The sequence below is a fragment of the Heterocephalus glaber genome, unplaced genomic scaffold (assembly GCF_053883595.1).
Source record: "Heterocephalus glaber isolate CG9 unplaced genomic scaffold, H.glaber_assembly_v1.0 deba00001761, whole genome shotgun sequence".
NCBI lineage: Eukaryota > Metazoa > Chordata > Mammalia > Rodentia > Bathyergidae > Heterocephalus > Heterocephalus glaber.
Window position 1 is genome coordinate 4,122,768 of NW_028258458.1, and position 16,886 is coordinate 4,139,653.

General features: G+C 40.6%; 1 protein-coding gene and 1 pseudogene across 1 annotated transcript in view; both read left to right on the forward strand.

Annotated features, from left to right (window-relative positions):
* LOC106007638 (zinc finger protein 433-like) overlaps positions 1 to 16,886 on the forward strand; it is a 28,340-nt gene that overhangs the window by 2,662 nt on the left and 8,792 nt on the right. The window contains exons 3-6 of the mRNA XM_013068696.3: positions 10,408 to 10,534; positions 10,731 to 10,791; positions 11,554 to 14,876; positions 15,629 to 16,863. Of these exons, the coding sequence (XP_012924150.1) occupies positions 10,408 to 10,534; positions 10,731 to 10,791; positions 11,554 to 12,286 (921 nt within the window). The 3' untranslated portion in view covers positions 12,287 to 14,876; positions 15,629 to 16,863. The remainder of the gene's footprint in view (positions 1 to 10,407; positions 10,535 to 10,730; positions 10,792 to 11,553; positions 14,877 to 15,628; positions 16,864 to 16,886) is intronic.
* LOC101696523 (WW domain-containing adapter protein with coiled-coil pseudogene) lies at positions 5,490 to 10,236 on the forward strand (annotated as a pseudogene).

Genomic DNA, 16,886 nt, shown 5'->3' on the forward strand with positions numbered 1-16,886 from the left:
TTTGGGCTGTTTCCAAGTTTTAGCTGTTATAAATTGTGCTGCTATGAACATGGGTGCACATATATCACTGTGGTATGATTCTTTTAATTCTTTTGGGGAAGATACCCAGCAGGGGAATAGTGGGGTCAAATGAGACTTCCAGTCCTAGTTCTTTGAGGTATCTCCATACTGACTTCCACAGTGGTTGCACCAGTCTACACTCCCACCAGCAGTGGAGCAGGGTTCCTCTTTCCCCACAGCCCCGCCAGCATTTGTTATTGGTTGATTTCATGATAGCAGCCATTCTTTCTGGGGTGAGGTGGAATCTCAGCATTGTTTTCATTTGCATCTCTCGAATGACCAGTGATGTTGAACACTTTTTCATGTACTTATTTGCAATTTCTATTTCTTTGTCTTTAAAATATCTGTTCATTTCAGATGCGCATTTTCGGATTGGGTCTTTAAATTTGGGAGGTCTGATCTTTTAAAGTTCTTTACAGATTCGAGATAGTAAGCCTTTGTCTGAAGAACAGCAGATGAAGATATTTTCCCACATTGTGGGTTGTCTCTTCACGCTGTTGGTGGTTTCTCTTGCTGTGCAGAAGCTTTTTAATAAGAAGAGATCCCACTTGTTGATTTTTTTGTTCTAGTTCATGGGCAACTGAGGTTTTGTTCATAAAATCTTTTCCTACACCAGGGTCAAGAGTTCTACCTAAACTCTGTTCCAGCCAGATCAGCGTTTCTGTTTTAATATTTAGATCTTTAATTCATTTTGATTTTAGTTTAGTGCATGGCGACAGATATAGGTCTAGTTTTAATCTTTGGCAAGTTGAAACCCAATTTTTCCAGCACCATTTATTAAAGAGGCTATCTTTCCTCCAGTGAGGGTGTTTGGCTCCTTTGTCAAAGATGAGGTGGCTGAGTGTGTCTGGCGTTGTTTCTGCATCTTCTAATCTGTTGCACTGGTCCTCAGGTCTGTTTCTTTGCCAGTACCATGCTGTATTTATCACAGTAGCTTTGTAGTATAATTTCAAGTTGGGGATTGTGATACCCCCTGGGATGTCTCTGTTATCTAGAATTGCTTTTGCTATTCTGGGTCTCTTGTTCCAAATGAATTTTTGGATTGTTTTCTCAAGGTCCATGAAGTATGCTGCTGGGATCTCAGTTGGAATTGCATTGAATCTATATAGCAGTTTTAGAAGTATGGCCATTTTCACTATATTAATCCTCCTACCCAGGAGCAGGGGATGTCTGTCCATTTTCTGATATCATCTTCAATCTCTCTTTTCAGAGTGCTATAGTTTTCAGAGAAGAGGTCTTTGATTTCTTTTGTTAGGTTGATTCTTAGGTATTTCAGGTTTTTGGATGCTATTGTGAAAGGAATTATTTGCCCTGTTTCTCTCAGTGACTCTGTTGTTCATGTAGAGGAAAGCTATTGATTTTTGTGTGTTGACCTTGTAACCAGCTACTTGACTGAATTTGGTTATTAAGTCTAGAAGACTTTTGGTGGAGTTCTTGAGGTCTTCTATATAGAGTATCATGTCATCTGCAAATAATGACAATTTGACTTCTTCCTTTCCTATTTTTATTCCTTTTATTTCTTCCTCTTGTCTAACTGCCATGGCTAATGTTTCCAAAACTATATTGCACAAGAGTGGTGATAGTCGACATCCTTGTCTTGTTCTTGATTTTAGTGTGAAGGATTTCAGTTTTTGACCATTTAGTATAATGGCTGTTGGTTTTTCATAGATGGCTTTTGTCAGTTTGAGGTAGAGACCATCTATTCTGATTTTTTGTAGGGTTTTTATCATAAATATGTGTTGGATTTTGTCAAATGCTTTTTCTACATCTATGGAGATAATCATACAGTTTTTGTCCTTGGCTCTGTTGATATAGTGTATTACATTGATTGATTTGTGAATGTTGAATGTTGAATGCATCCCTGGGATGAATTCCACTTGATCAGGGTGTATGATCTTGATAATCTTCTGCATTCTATTTGGCAGTATCTTATTAAGGATTTTTGCATCTATGTTCATTAGTGAGATTGGCCTATAGTTCTCTTTTTCGGTTGGGTCTTTCTTTTTTGGGGGGTATCTTGGTGATGCTTGCTTCCAGGAATGAATTTTTGAATATTGCTTTCCTTTCAATTTCATTGAAGAGTTTAAACAGTAGTGGCAGCAGTTCCTCTCTAAATGTCTTGTAGAATTCAGGAGTGAAGCCATCAGGACCTGGGCTTTTCTTAGTTGATAAGTTTTTAATTACGTTTTCAATTTCATTGGTTGATGTTGGGTTGTTTAGAATTTTTAGGTCTTTGTTCAACTTTGGTAATTCATATGTATCTAGGAATCTGTCCATTTTTTCTGTGTTTTCCATCTTATTGGCCTATAGGTTCTGGAAGTAGGTATTAATGATCCTCTGGATTTCTGCTAGGTCTGTTGTAATTTCACCCTTTTCATTCCTAATTGCATGGATTTGGGCCTTTTCTTTCCTTTATCTGATAAGGTTGGCTAAGGGTTTGTCAATTTTGTCGATTCTTTCGAAGAACCAACTCTTGGCTTCATTGATTTTTTTGTATCATTCTCTTAGTCTCCATTGCATTGATTTCTCCTCTGATCTTTATAATTTCCTCCCTTGTATGAGCTCTGGGTTTGTCCTGCTCTTCTTTTTCTAGAAGCTTGAGGTGCAGCATCAGATTGTGTAATTGGGCTCATTCTGTTTTCCTAATGTGAGTATTCACTGCTATGAATTTCCCTCATAAGCCTGCTTTCATTGTGTCCCATAGTTTCCGATATGTTGTATTGTCATTGTCATTTAATTGAAGGAACTGTCTGATTTCTTCTTTAATTTCCTCTGTGACCCATTGGTTATTCAGAAGTGTGTTGTTCAATTTCCACGTGTTTATGAAATTTTTGCGGTTTCTTTTTCTATGGATCTCCAATTTGATCGCACTATGATCTGATAGTATACAGGGGATAACTTCACTTCCTTTGCACTTACTGAAACATGTTCTATGAGCAACCATGTGGTCTGTTTTGGAGAAGATCCCATGTGCAGCTGAGAAGAATGTGTATTCTGATTTTGTGGGGTGGAAGTCTCTGTAAACATCTGTTAAGTTCATTTGTTCAAGAGTTTGATTGAGTTCTAGTATTTCATTACTTATTTTTTGTCTAGTTGATCTATGTATTTTTGACAGTGGGGTATTGAGGTTCCCCACTATTGTCGTATTAGTGCATATATGACTTTTCATGTCCGTTTGTATTTGTTTTATATAGTTGTGCGCACTAGTGTTTGGTGCATAAGACATTGATGATTGTCGTCTCTTCCTATTGGATTGCTCCCTTTACAAGGATGTAGTATTCTTCTTTGTCTCTCTTAATCAGTGTTGGTTTGAAATCCACTTGATCTGCAAAGAGGATAGCTACTCCTGCTTTTTTTTTGGGTTCCTGTCACATGGAGTATTGTTTTCCACCCTTTAACTTTCAGTCTATGAGTTTCTTTTTGAATTGTGTTTCTTGTATGCAGCATATTGTTAAATTTTGCTTCTTGACCCATTCTGCCAGTCTATTTCTTTTGATTGGTGAATTGAGACCATTAACATTGATGGTTATAACTGATACGTATTGAGTTATTATTGTCACGACTTTTTTTTTGGTTGGGTTCTCCCCCTTTACATTTAACTTCTTGTTGTGCCCAATGGGTTCATTCTGGTGTGCTTTCTGGGGTTGTGATCCTCAGTGTCTTTTCCTAGGGTATTGTCTAAAATTTTTTGGAGTGCCGGTTTGGTATTCATGAAGTTCTCTTTATCATCAAAGTATCTTATTTCTCCATCAATTTTGAAAGATAGTTTTGCAGGGTACATCAATCTGGGTTGGAGGCTGTTTTCCTTGAGGGCTTGAAATACGTCATTCCAAGCTCTTCTTGCCTTGATGGTTTGCATTGAGAAGTCTGCTGTGATTCTGATGGGCTTTCCTTTGTATGTGATTTGTTTCTTTTCTCTAACTCCTTGTAGAACTTTGTTCTTCTGTTGAGTTTCTGGAATCTTAACAATTATATGCCTATGTGTAGATTTTTTTAAATCAAGGCTAGTTGTAGTCCTATATGCCTCACTTATCTATATGTCAAGTTCTTTTCCTCTGCTCGCTAAGTTTTCTGCCATCACTTCTGTGAACAGTTTTTTTATGTCCTCTGCACTCTCTCCTGTTTCTTCTTTGACTCCAGTTAGTCTTGTTATTCTTTGCATCATCTAGCAGCTGCTGGATTGATTTCTCGTGGTCCCTTACAATTTTGAAGCAATTTTTCTTTTTCTGGTCACTAATTGCAGTCTTATCTTCTATATCTGAAATTCTGTCCTCACATTCGCTTATTCTGCTGTGTAGAGTTTCAGTGGAGTTTTTGATCTCCTGGAAATCTATTTGCATCTGTTTTATGGATTTCATTGTTTCCTTTGTTGGGATTCCATCATGCTCCTTAGCTCCTTTCTAGATTTATTAATCATGTCTTCCACTATGAGCACAATCTCTGCTATTACCTGAGAAATTATTTCTCATTTCATTTTTTCCAGATCCTCTTTTGTTACAAGTTTAGGGAGTCCACGTGATTGAGTATCAGAGTGTTCCATCTCATTTCCCTTTGGGGTTGTTCTAGGTGAACTGGAAGTCTGCTTTTGAGACTTGTTTATGTGTCTGCTCATTTCGATGTGTGTGTGTGTGTGTGTGTGTGTGTGTGTGTGTGTGCTGTTGGTTCCCGCTTGGCTCACATCCTCTGAGCTGGGAGCCATGGGACAGTGGCCCAGAAACCCCTTCCTCTGGTCCAGGAGCTGCAGGATGGATGGTGGCCCGGAAGCCCCTTCCTCTCCGAAAGTCCTTCTCTTTACACCAAACAGAATTTCACTACGTGGTCTGTTGTGTGAAATTTAATGCTTGCCTGAAAAATCACAACTACTTCTCAAAAAAAACCTGAGTCCCTGAAAATCATAAGCCCTGGAAGGAAGAAAGTTTCCTTCAACCAGTGCCCTGGTGCTCCTTGAATCCTGTTAGAAGGACCTGTAGGGTTTTCTTTTTTGCTCACCATCTCTTTATCATGAAGAGTTACATGGTTTTGCTTCTTGCATTTAGAAGGAGCTGATTTTGCCATTAATACACTTATTAGCGTTATGCCTACAGGCAGTGTTTGTAGTTTCTTTCCTACTTTCACTTGTTTCCCTCCTTACGGGATTAGATTATTTGCAGATTATTTTTTTTATATTTTTCACAACATCATTTTTGATTTTTGTTTTACAAACGCTAATGCTTTATAAATTTCTGTACAGTGTGAGTCACTGATTTGTGTGTTAACTTCTAATTTGGTGTGACCTCTCCTATGTGTGCGTTCATTTATTGTGTGGTTTATCAACTCTTAGGATAATCTCAGTTACGTATTTAGTGCATCTGGTGTTGGAGAGGATCTCTGTATGATTATATCTTGCTTTATACCAATGACTACTGATGATGAGCGGGGTAGGTTGCTGAGAGACTAAAGAAAGTAAAGATGACTTGTGGAAGAGAAGGTTTAAGACTTACTTACAGGGCCCGCGATGGTGTCCCTCACTCCCCACCGTCCTCCTCCCGAAGGCAGCTCCCACCCTTCGCAGCTTGGAGCCCCTGGGACCAGCCTCCAGCAGGCCCCCGACCAAGACTACCCCTAAACTGGAACCACAGTGGCCAGACTTGTGCGTGAAGACGAGAAGTGACAACCGGAAAGGGCTGCTGGGCTGCGAGAAGGCGAGCCAGGCCTCGGAGGAGGAGGAAGGCCAGACTGAGCTGGGCTGTCACGACCGGAGGGGGAACTTGCAGCCTTACCAGGCACTTAAGTATTCATCAAAGAGTCACCCCAGTAGCAGTGATCACAGACATGAAAAGATGTGAGACGCCGCAGATCCTTCACCACCAAATAAAATGTGGCGGAGATCTGATAGTCCTGAAAACAAGTACAGTTACAGCACAGGTCGCAATAAGGGCAAAAATGTGCATACTCACAGAGTTCGAGAGAGGGAAGGTGGCACCAGTTACTCTCCACAAGAAAATTCACACAACCACAGTGCTCTTCAAATTCACATTCTTCTAATCCAAGCAATAATCCAAGCAAGACTTCAGATGCACCTTATGATTCTGCAGATGACTGGTCTGAGCACGTTAGCTGTTCTGGGAAAAAATATTACTACAATTGCTGAACAGAAGCTTCACAGTGTGAAAAACCAAAGGAGTGGCTTGCAAGAGAACAGAGACAAAAAGAAGGCAATAAGGTGGCAGTTAATAGCTTCCCAAAAGATAGGGATTACAGAAGAGAGGTGATGCAAGCAACAGCCACTAGTGGGTTTGCCAGTGGAAAATCCACAGCAGGAGCAAATCAGTATCACATTCTTGCACAATTCCTTCTACGTCTTCTGCCTCTGGACTGAATCCCACATCTGCACCTCCAACGTCTGCTTCTGCAGTGCCTATTTGTCCTGTCCCACAGTCACCAATACCTCCACTTCTTCAGGACCCAAATCTTCTTAGACAGTTGCTTCCTGCTTTGCAAGCCACACTGCAGCTGAATAATTCTAACACAGACATATCCAAAATAAATGAAGTTCTTACAGTAGCTGTGACACAAGCTTTGCTGCAGTCTATAATTCATAAGTTTCTTACTGCTGGACCACCTGCTTTCAACATCACATCTCTGATTTCTCAAGCTGCTCAGCTCTCTACAGAAGCCCAGGCATCTAATCAGTCTCCCATGTCTTTAACATCTGATGCCTCATCCCCAAGATCTTATGTGTCCCCAAGGATAAGCACACCTCAGACTAGCATGGTCCCTATCAAACCTTTGATTAGTACTCCTCCTGTTTCATCACAGCCAAAGGTTAGTACTCCAGTAGTTAAGCAAGGACCAGTGTCACAATCAGCCACAGAGCAGCCCGTAACTGCTGGCAAGCAGCAGGTTCATGAACCCATCTCTCCTTGAAGTCTTCAGCGCTCTAGCCAGAGAAGCCCATCACCTAGTCCAAATCATACTTCGAGTAGTAACGCATCAAATGCAACAGTTGTCCCACAGAACTCATCTGCCCGCCCTGCGTGTTCCTTAACACCTACACTGGCAGCACACTTAAGTGAGAGTCTCATAAAACATGTTCAAGGCTGGCCTGCAGACCATGTGGAGAAGCAGGCATCGAGACTGCATGAAGAAGCCCATAACATGGGAAGTGTTCACATGTCAGAAATTTATACTGAATTAAAAAATCTAAGATCTTTAGTCTGAGTATGTGAAATTCAAGCACCTTTGCGAGAGCAAAGGATACTGTTTCTGAGACAACAAATTAAGGAACTTGAAAAGCTAAAAAATCAGAATTCCTTTATGGTGTGAAGATGTGAATAATTGCACATGGTTCTGAGTACAGGAACTATAAATCTGTTGCCCAATCTTAACATTTTTGAGCTGCATTTAAGTAGACTTTGGACTTTTAAGCTGGGCAGAGAAAATGACAAGGGGATGATAGGGTCTGTGAGAGTCAATTCAGGGGAAAGATACAGATTGATTTGTAAAACCCTTGAAATGTAGATTTCTTGTAGATGTATTCTTCATGTTGTAAATATGTTTTGTAGAGTGAAGCCATGTGTAACAGAGCTTAGACATCCAAAACTAATCAGTGCTGAGGTGGCTAAGTACCTAGCCTTTTACATGTAAACCTGTCTGCAAAATTAGCTTTTTTAAAAAAACATGGGGGGGGGGTTAATTTATCATCCAGAAATCTTGCATTTTCAAAAATTCATTGCAAGCGCCAGGTGATATCTAAGGATGCGATTTTGAACCATATGGGCAGTGTACAAAATATCATGAAACAGCTGTTTCCACACCTGCACCTGATCAAGAGCAGTGCTTCTCCACTTGTTTTGCAGAGAAATGTGTTCCATTTCCCTCTTAAATCCTTGATCTGATTTACCCATTTTTTTAAGACTCCTCTTTTCCTCCTTTCTTAAGGCACTGTTTCTATGGCACTTTTCTATAACCTTTTCATTCCTGTGTACAGTAGCTTAAAATTGCAGTGATTATGCAATTGGCTGCAAATGGACTTTCAATAATTTATACTCTGCAAGAATGGACTTAAACTACTGCTGAGCATGTGTGCTGAGAGTACACGGATCGCTCAATTGTAAGGAAATGGCCCAATGAACATGGTTGTGGGAGGGGGAAGAGGAAACAAAGCTAGTCAGATGTGAATTGTGTCTGTTGTAATAAACATGTTAAAACAAACAAAAAAGACTTACAGGGAAGGAAGGGGTTAATTGGTACTTGCTAATAGGGAAGGATTTTAAATGAGTGCATTCAGGACCAGTGGCATTACTTCGAATATACACAAGGACCGTATATGCCTCAGTACCGCCCCTTGGCAAAATCCCATGAGGGTCGTGTCCTAAGCAGCATGCTCAGCAAGTCCCGTAAGTGGCATGTACTCAACTGTGACACTGCAGGGAAAATCCATGGGAAACACATACTATAGAACCACCTCACTTGGTAAAATCACGAGGGGTGCATACTTAATAATAGCAGTCATCACAGGGAGAGGGTTTTCTAGGTGACACTATATAGGTAGTGACATCATTAGTTTGCTTTTGTTCCATTGTATTATCAGCATACCAAGGAACAGCTAACTAGTATACGACCAGGAAGGTGGTTTCTATAGATACTGCTAGTTACCATTTCCCAGTGTCCTTTGGATAATACTCATCTAGACAGTTTGTTCTCTTGACTTGGCCAGAGTCTTGGGGTACAGATGTTGTGTTTCAGGAATTTGATGCCAAATGTCTTTTTCTCAGGGACAATACATTTCATTCCCCATGTGCCTGAATTCCTTTTCAGCCTTATTGTGCCCATCCTTTGCAATATCCTGTGGGAATTTCCAAGATGTACATTGCAACCAAATCCCACAACAACAGTATGAAAGGTAATGGATTGTGACAGGCCCTGCTAGGCGAGCAAGCAAATTGCATAAAACATTTCTTCAGGTAGCAGGAAGAGGCTGTGACTAACCAAGCAGAAGTTAGATTGTTTCTCTGTAGTTGTAAGGTGGTTTTGTAATTTATGGACTTAAAGATGTATTATTTGTTTGTTTGTTTTTGGTACCGGGAATCGAACTCGGACCTTGCACTTGCTTGGCAGGTGGTGGTAACACTGAGCTAAATACCTGGCCCAAAGATGGATTATTGATAGAGCAATATTATACAATAATATAGGCCCTTGCCTTGCCTCCATGGTTTTTGTTTTTTTTTTCTCCACAAAGTGTTTTGTTCCAGATGTAAGTTTGTGCTGTGGGGCAACGCTCCTGCCCAATGTAGCAAAATGTTTTGTGACTGAACTGTGACCTCTCACGAATGTTCCGTTAGCCCTGCCCCTTTCTGGAATGTTCTGTAACTCCTCCCCCTTCTGTGAGCATGCTCAGCCACTAGGCCTTTCAGGATCCTTCTGTAACTCCGCCCCCCTGCTTTGGTGAGCATGCTCGCCTACCAAGTAGACCCCTATATAAGGAGGCTCCCGTTTCTAGTCAAGGGCTCAGACTTGAACTCCTCTGAGCCTGCCAGCGTAATAAAGGTTTTTTTGCACCTCTTCGAGACCCAGAACTGTAACACTGAACTGTAACAGCTGTGCCTCAGAGTTATGGCATGTGGCTGTGACACTGGGCTATGGCACTGAGCCTGAGCTGTTCCGTTTTCCACAGCATTATGAGAACTTATGGAAACACACACAGTTTTATTTTATGAGAGTATAGGTGTCTCCTTGTGCATTAGTAAACTAATCGAGACTGTCAAACACAGGGGATCCCAACAAAGACTTAGTTATGCCCATCTCTTCCCAAGTCTATAGAACGGTTGTCTTGTATTCATGAAACTGTTCCTATTTGTAAGTGTCATGCTCTGCATTTTTTAATGGCAGGTCTGTTCAATCAAATTCAAAGGGACTCAGGACAAACTTGTGCTTTGACTAGACTGTTGTAACAGTTATCAAGTTATCATAGGCACTCAGTGTGTGAACACTTTCTTTACAATCTTTTGGCTTTGGTTTTTGGTAAGGCTGACATAAATGACTCCATCTTGATTTTGACAACTCCAAAGCCGCCTTTATATTCCTCCCTTGTCTTTGTGCTTGTCTCTCTGAAGACATTGTTAATACATCATCCTGTAGTTACGTTGTTAGTATCCCCATTGGTGTGATGACGTTCTGGTTGTTGGTCTTATTTCATCCCACAGAAAAGTTCTGAGAGAGGACATGAGTGTGAACAGAAAGAATACAACCACCAACTCGTGCAGTAAATGTTGGGTTTGCAGCATCATAAGAATGCCTCATAAATTGAGTACAGATCACTGCTGCTGTCTGTCTCATCCTTCTGAAAACATATTTGGGATGTTTTAGGAGTCAGTGACCTTTGAGGATGTGGCTGTGAACTTCACCCAGGAGGAGTGGGCTTTGCTGAAGCCTTCTCAGAAGAATCTCTACAGAGCTGTGATGCAAGAGACCTTCTGGAACCTGGCTTCTGTAGGTAAGGGAGACCTCTCTCTTCACTTAGTTAGGGAGCAAATATTTCTTGCTCACTAGTGCTATTCAAAGTTTTGTAATATGAAAAACAAACACCTTGGTGAAAAAATTTAGCATGGTTACAATGGAGCAGAACCTAGAATGGAGCATTTTTATATAATATAATAATTTATCACAATTTTCCGATGTCTGCATTTTAGGTCAAAAATGGCAGTACCAGACCATTGAAGATGTGCACAAAAATCTCAACAAAAGTCTAAGGTAATTTCCACTCACAAGAGAAAGCATTGTTCCTCACAAAATTTGGAATGACAGGAAATATTTGAAAGAAGCATAGAAAACAATCCCAGCTGCAAAATGATTTCCTTCCAGCATTTTTTTTCTTAAACTACATACTAGTTGAGCATTCTTATTCTAAAAATTTAAAGTACTAAATGCTGCAATATCCTGAACTCTTAAGCACCAACAAGGTGCCACAAATGATACTTTCTGATTGTTCAATGTACACAAACTTTGTTACATGCCTAAAATTATTTAAAATGTATATAGCTACTTTCAGACTTTTCATATCAGGAATATGTGAAACATAAAGAAATTTTTTATTTATACCTGGCTTCCATTTCCCAGATATAATGTATATGCAAACATTTCAAAATCCAAATTAAAAAACACTTCTTCTCCCATGCATTTTGGTTGTGATCAATTAGTTTTAAACACCACTGCATGCGGACCAGCCCTCCCATGCATTTTGGAAGAGGGATTGTAAATCTGTGTGTAAATGTAACTTAGATATTCAGTGTTTGCAGTATAGTTACCTTGGAAACAGTACTAGGAAATCCTTGTGACTATCAGTGCTTTGATATGTAATCTTTCAGAGCATTCATTTCATGCAGGTTCTCACAGTTTATACAGGGAGTAAAGCTGACACATTTCCCGATGACATTAAAATATAAGTCTAGTACTTATTAGTAAATGTAAAGTCATCCATTAACCTCTTAGTAATGTGTTGTTCTTTTATTATAGATGTCAAGTGCTAAAGAAATTCTTTAAACATAAAGAAAGTAGACAACATGGAGAAATGTTCAGCAAGATTCCAGATCATAGAGTGAACAAGAAAACTTCTAGGGTAAAACGACATAAAAGCCACCTGTGTAGAGAAGTGGTCAGTAGTCTTTCATTGTTTCCGAGAGACATAATAATTAACCATGGACACAGGCTATCTGAGTATCAGGACTGTACAGGGAGGCCCCATGAATGTAACAAATGTGATAAAGCTTTTAAGTGGCCTTGTGACCTTCGAAATCATGAAAGGACCCACACTGGAGAGAAACCTTACACATGTGTGCAGTGCGGGAAAACCTTTGCTTGTTCTACCTACTATCGAAGACATGCACAAATTCACACTGGAGAAAAGCCCTATATATGCCAGCAATGTGGGAAATCCTTCCGGTGTTCCAGTTTCCTTGAAATACATGAAAGAATCCACACTGGAGAGAAACCTTTTGTATGTAAGCATTGTGCAAAAGCCTTCACTCGTGCCAGTACTCTTCGAATACATGAAAGAAACCATAATGGAGAGAAACCTTACGTGTGTGATCTATGTGGGAGAGCTTTCCGAGAGTACAGCAAAATGCTAAGGCATGGAAAAACTCATAATGAGGACAGACACTGTGCATGTGAGGAATGTGGGAGAGTCTTCAGGAGCTATGGTTACTTGCAAAAGCATACCAGGATTCATGCTCACCAGAAACCCTAAATACAGAATGTGGAAGGCCTCTTTATCTGCCATCCACCGTAGCATACCTAAGAATGCCTAGAGGAGGGCCTCCTGTCAAGGTACAGTGGGAAAGCCTCTAGCACGTGGGTTCCATTCACAGGGTTGAAAGAACACAGTATTGAGAAAAACATCATTAGTGGAAGAGATGTGCAAAACTCTAGTTGGTCCACTTGTAAGCATGTACACTGGATCAAAACCATGTGAATGAGAAAAATACAAGAAAGATATCAGTTGTAATAGTTTCAGTGTCCTGTAAAAATTCCTTAGTCTTGAAAGCCTATGAATGTAAGTAATATAAAGGGTATAATGCTATACCTCATCTGATGAAGGAAACCTAAAAGGTACGTTATTATTGTGTCCATCATTGGCTCTTTTTCAGGGTGGATGGTGTTTGATTGAATCAAATAATAAAAGTATAATTATTCTACTGTCCTCATGCAGCAGGTTCTAGATATTTCTCACATTTTGCACATTTTTATAACTGAGAATGGATTTTGTTTTACCAGTTTTAGGACACATTTACAGTATGTCTTTGTCTTGATCTGTCCTGATCTCTGAGGAGCATCGTTTGATGTTGTGTGTAACTTCTCTTCATAAGCCATGACGTTGTAAATGTGAGGCCAACTGAAGTCTTCTCAGCGTTTTTTTCTTTCTACTTAGTATCTAAACACTGAATCATTTCCTACATCGTACAGTACACTCTTCTCCATAAATCAAATATTCTTCAACACAGGGTAAGGTTACATTTCTATAAACCTGTGATAAAAAAATATGAAAATCTGAAGAAACAGTACACCTAACCCACTGATTATCAGTGAGTCTCCCCTAAAATAAACTCACATCACTTACAAAAGTCCATGGGCACGCAAAATGATCTAGCAGGTGTGTTATGTGAATAGGTGTTGTAAATGTAGTGTAATTCATTCAGTATAGTCATCATGTAGTGTGGATTGCTTACCTTCACGATCATGTGTGATTCTGCCTAGCATAATGAGAGAGTGGCCTGGCACCTACCACCATTGTGAAACATTAATCTTGAAACTCTACTGCATGCATATTACTTTCCTATCATCGTTAATATTATCAGTTGGTGTTCATCCCTGTGTCAGTTAAAATATATGCATTCACTGAATCCTTAGCAAGATGTGTAATTTATCTCTTGAAATCTCCTCTGCGGGTCTTAAGGAGAGCAGTATATTTAGGTAAGTTATCAGACTACAAGCCTGAGAAGGGATGGAGAACACATCACTGTTGCACATAAGCTTTTCCTCTTCAGAAAATACGCCTTTCATGGTAATTCTGAGGAGCCTCACATGCTAGCTTCATAGATACAGACTTAACCATGAGTAACCCCGGCCTTCTGTGTTCTCAATGTACAGCTGTTTAAAAATGAGTTGCTGTCATGCTGGTGTTTGCTTTTTTTGGTAAGAAAAGTAAGGTGGTGAACAGACCCAAAATCTGGTGTTTATCAGATGGACATCTAAAAGCTGTGCTGTCCTCTCTGTGGGAAGTCATTGTGTGTGCCATCATCATTCTCTTCTTTTCCACACCATCCAACTGTCAGGCCAGGTTCAGCAGCTGCTCCGCTGTGGTCTGACAGTATGGGTCCTGCAGAGCATCCTGTTTTGGTGGGATTGACCATCACCATAGTCTATAAAAATCAAGCACAGGAATGATTTAGCAGTGGTTGAATCTCTTATTGCCTGTGACTTTGTGAGACTCTGGGGACCGAGACTTCCCGTTAATTTGGTTCACAGGTATCAGGTACATGTGTTTGATATCATTTGAGGAGTTTCAGCTGTACTTTCTGTGGGCCTATATCATTCTTCTCTGGGGAGTGAGTGAAGCAACATGCACCTCCCTCAATGCCTGGAGCTCCTCCCAGTTTGAGAAAGGGTTATGATCCTGTACACAGTGGCAGGCCACAGTGGGTGTTCTGTGTTAGTGGAGTGACATCTAAGCAAGCCACTGATTTTCTCTTTGAAACACCAAAGGAAGTATGGATGCCTCAGGGTTGCTTATCCAAGGTGAACAGCAGGCATAGCTTATTTTGAGTGGAGACAAGGAAGTATATTTGGCATACTCACCACGGGAAACTTTGTCTGTGAGTATAGCTGGGAACACTGCATTTCAGTGACCCACAAAACCCAGAGTCCATTTTGCTGTCCAGAGGTGTCCCTTCCATATGCTTAAACTTCAGCACGTGTCAGGTTTCATTAGTCTTCCTGTGTATGTAAATGAAAATGTAATGTACTTGGCTTCATGGAAATATAAGCTAGAGCTCAGATTTCACCTTGAAACTGACATGTCTCATGGTATTTGAATTCTTTCCTCAAAATCCTATGTGGAAAATTAATCCCAATGCAAAGGTACTGGGCAGTGGAGCCTCCTGGGAGGTGTGTGTCACGTGTGCTGTGTCCGTAGGTGTTGATTAATGCTGCTCTTGCCTATCTGCATTCTGCCCTGAGAAGATAGAGCAAGAAGGCTTTCATCAGGTGCTCGTGCCATGATGTTGGACTTCACAGCATCCAATACTATGGGGACATTCTCTTTTCTATGAATTACCCAGGTGAGGTATTCTTTTATAGCCGTCAAACTAGGACAGATTGAGTGCCAAAAGTGCAATGGGTGCTGCCACAGCAAAGACCTGAACATACGGAAGTGGCCTTGGAAGTCAGTGGGTAGAGGCTGGAACGGTTTTATTATGAATACTGGGGCGGGGGGGAACTCGTATTGCTGTAATTAGATCATGAAGGTTGGTCAGGTAAAGGCTTGTGGAAGAGAAGAGCAGTTCCAAATCCTGAATCCACTTAGAAATTAAGTGGCTTTAAATTGAACACACGTGTAAATACGGCATTTTCTCTGGTGTGAGAAAGTGAAAATAAGAACCAAAATGTGTAATAGATACTATGAAATAGGTAGAAATTATTCAAAATTATACCAAGTATGAGATATTTTGTCAATCAAAATGTTTTATGCAAAAAGGTATAGTATTATTAGAAAATGAGATAGATTAGCAATTGAAAATATATTCCTTTAAGATCATGATACAGTGTATTTACCAGTTACTTTCTATTTTGTTATGCAAAATTATTTTTTCATAGAACTGTTTATATTTTCTTTATTAATATCTACTTGTATTATTAAAATAAAAATTTTAAAAATTGAATAAAGAGAAATTAAGTGGCCTTGAGCACTGTTGATTAAAACATGGATGGCAAAAGCCATTGATGGATTATTTAGATGAGGATATATTGTTGGAAACTTGGAATTATCTATTCTTATTGCACAGAATTTGCCTGGATTGTTTGTGTGTCCTAGGATCAATGAAGTACAGAATTTGTGAGTGATGGACTAATATACTTGACACAAGAAATCCCTAAGCGTCAATGTTTGAAGATACCCATTCTTCGTTAGCTCCATTGACTTACCACCAGTAAAAGGTAAAGAAAGGTAAAGATCAATGGTGTAATGGAAATGTCTCCACCTGCCCCGGTAAGAAATCAAAGTTTGCCTGGGAGAGAATACCAAGGAAGTGTCCAAGCAAATGCCTAGAAGATGGGTGTGGATAGAAGGAAGTCAGGATCAAGGCGGTGGGGACATGACCCCAAAGTCACTGTGGTGATATTCAGAGCTGCCTGTTCCTTCACGGGTCCAGGGTGCTAGCACAGAAGAATTTTGTGGCAGGGCCCAGGGTGTCCATGGTACTATTGAAGCAGAACAGAGGAGTTCAGTGCCGCAGCCAAGTGTCACAGCTCTGAGGCACGGCTGAGCTTTACAGCCCAGTGTGGCAGCTCTGGGTCATAGCTCTCATAATTTGAAGACTCTAGAATCCAATGATCAGTTGAAGAGGTGGAGAAAAAACCCCTTTATTCCAACGGGGAGCCCTGGCAGCCTCGAGTCTGAGTGCCCTACCAGAATTGAGAGCCTCCTTATATAGGGATCTATAGGGTAGGTGAGCATGCTCATTGAAGCGGGGGCCAGAGTTACTGAACATTCCTGAGAAGGGATGGAGCTTAACCGAACTTTCTTGTGAGGGGGCAGAGCTTCACAGAACATTCCTGAAAGGTCACACACTTCAGTCACGAACCATTTTGCTATATTGGGCAGGAGTGCTGCCCAGAGCACAAACATTTTCAAAACAACATTCTGTGGGAAAAAATGGAGGCAAGGCAAGGGCCTGTCTTACTGTGTAGCACTTCTCTATCAGTACTATGAGACTGACTATTCAAGGCTGCAGCGGTTCTGTTCTCTGCATTCTCACGGAGCACACCTCAGCCACTCTAGTGTTGGTTCTAGAGAGCCAATATTGTTCCCCCCACTGCACTGAAAGGTTCAAACAATAAACTTTGCACTTGGTCTTGGTTATCCATGTCCTTGGTACAAGAGACCGAAAAGAATGAGTTTCCCCACTTGTATTTCAAAGAATGTCTCAGTCTTCAGGCCCAACAGAAGCCCGCCACAGGGATGGAGCCGTTACAGAAAGCCCACTTCGATGAAGCTCGGGACTGTAGGCTTGGACTGCTGCAGAGATCGCCCAACATGGCGGTATCTAGGTGAGAAAGGAGAGAGCTCCACG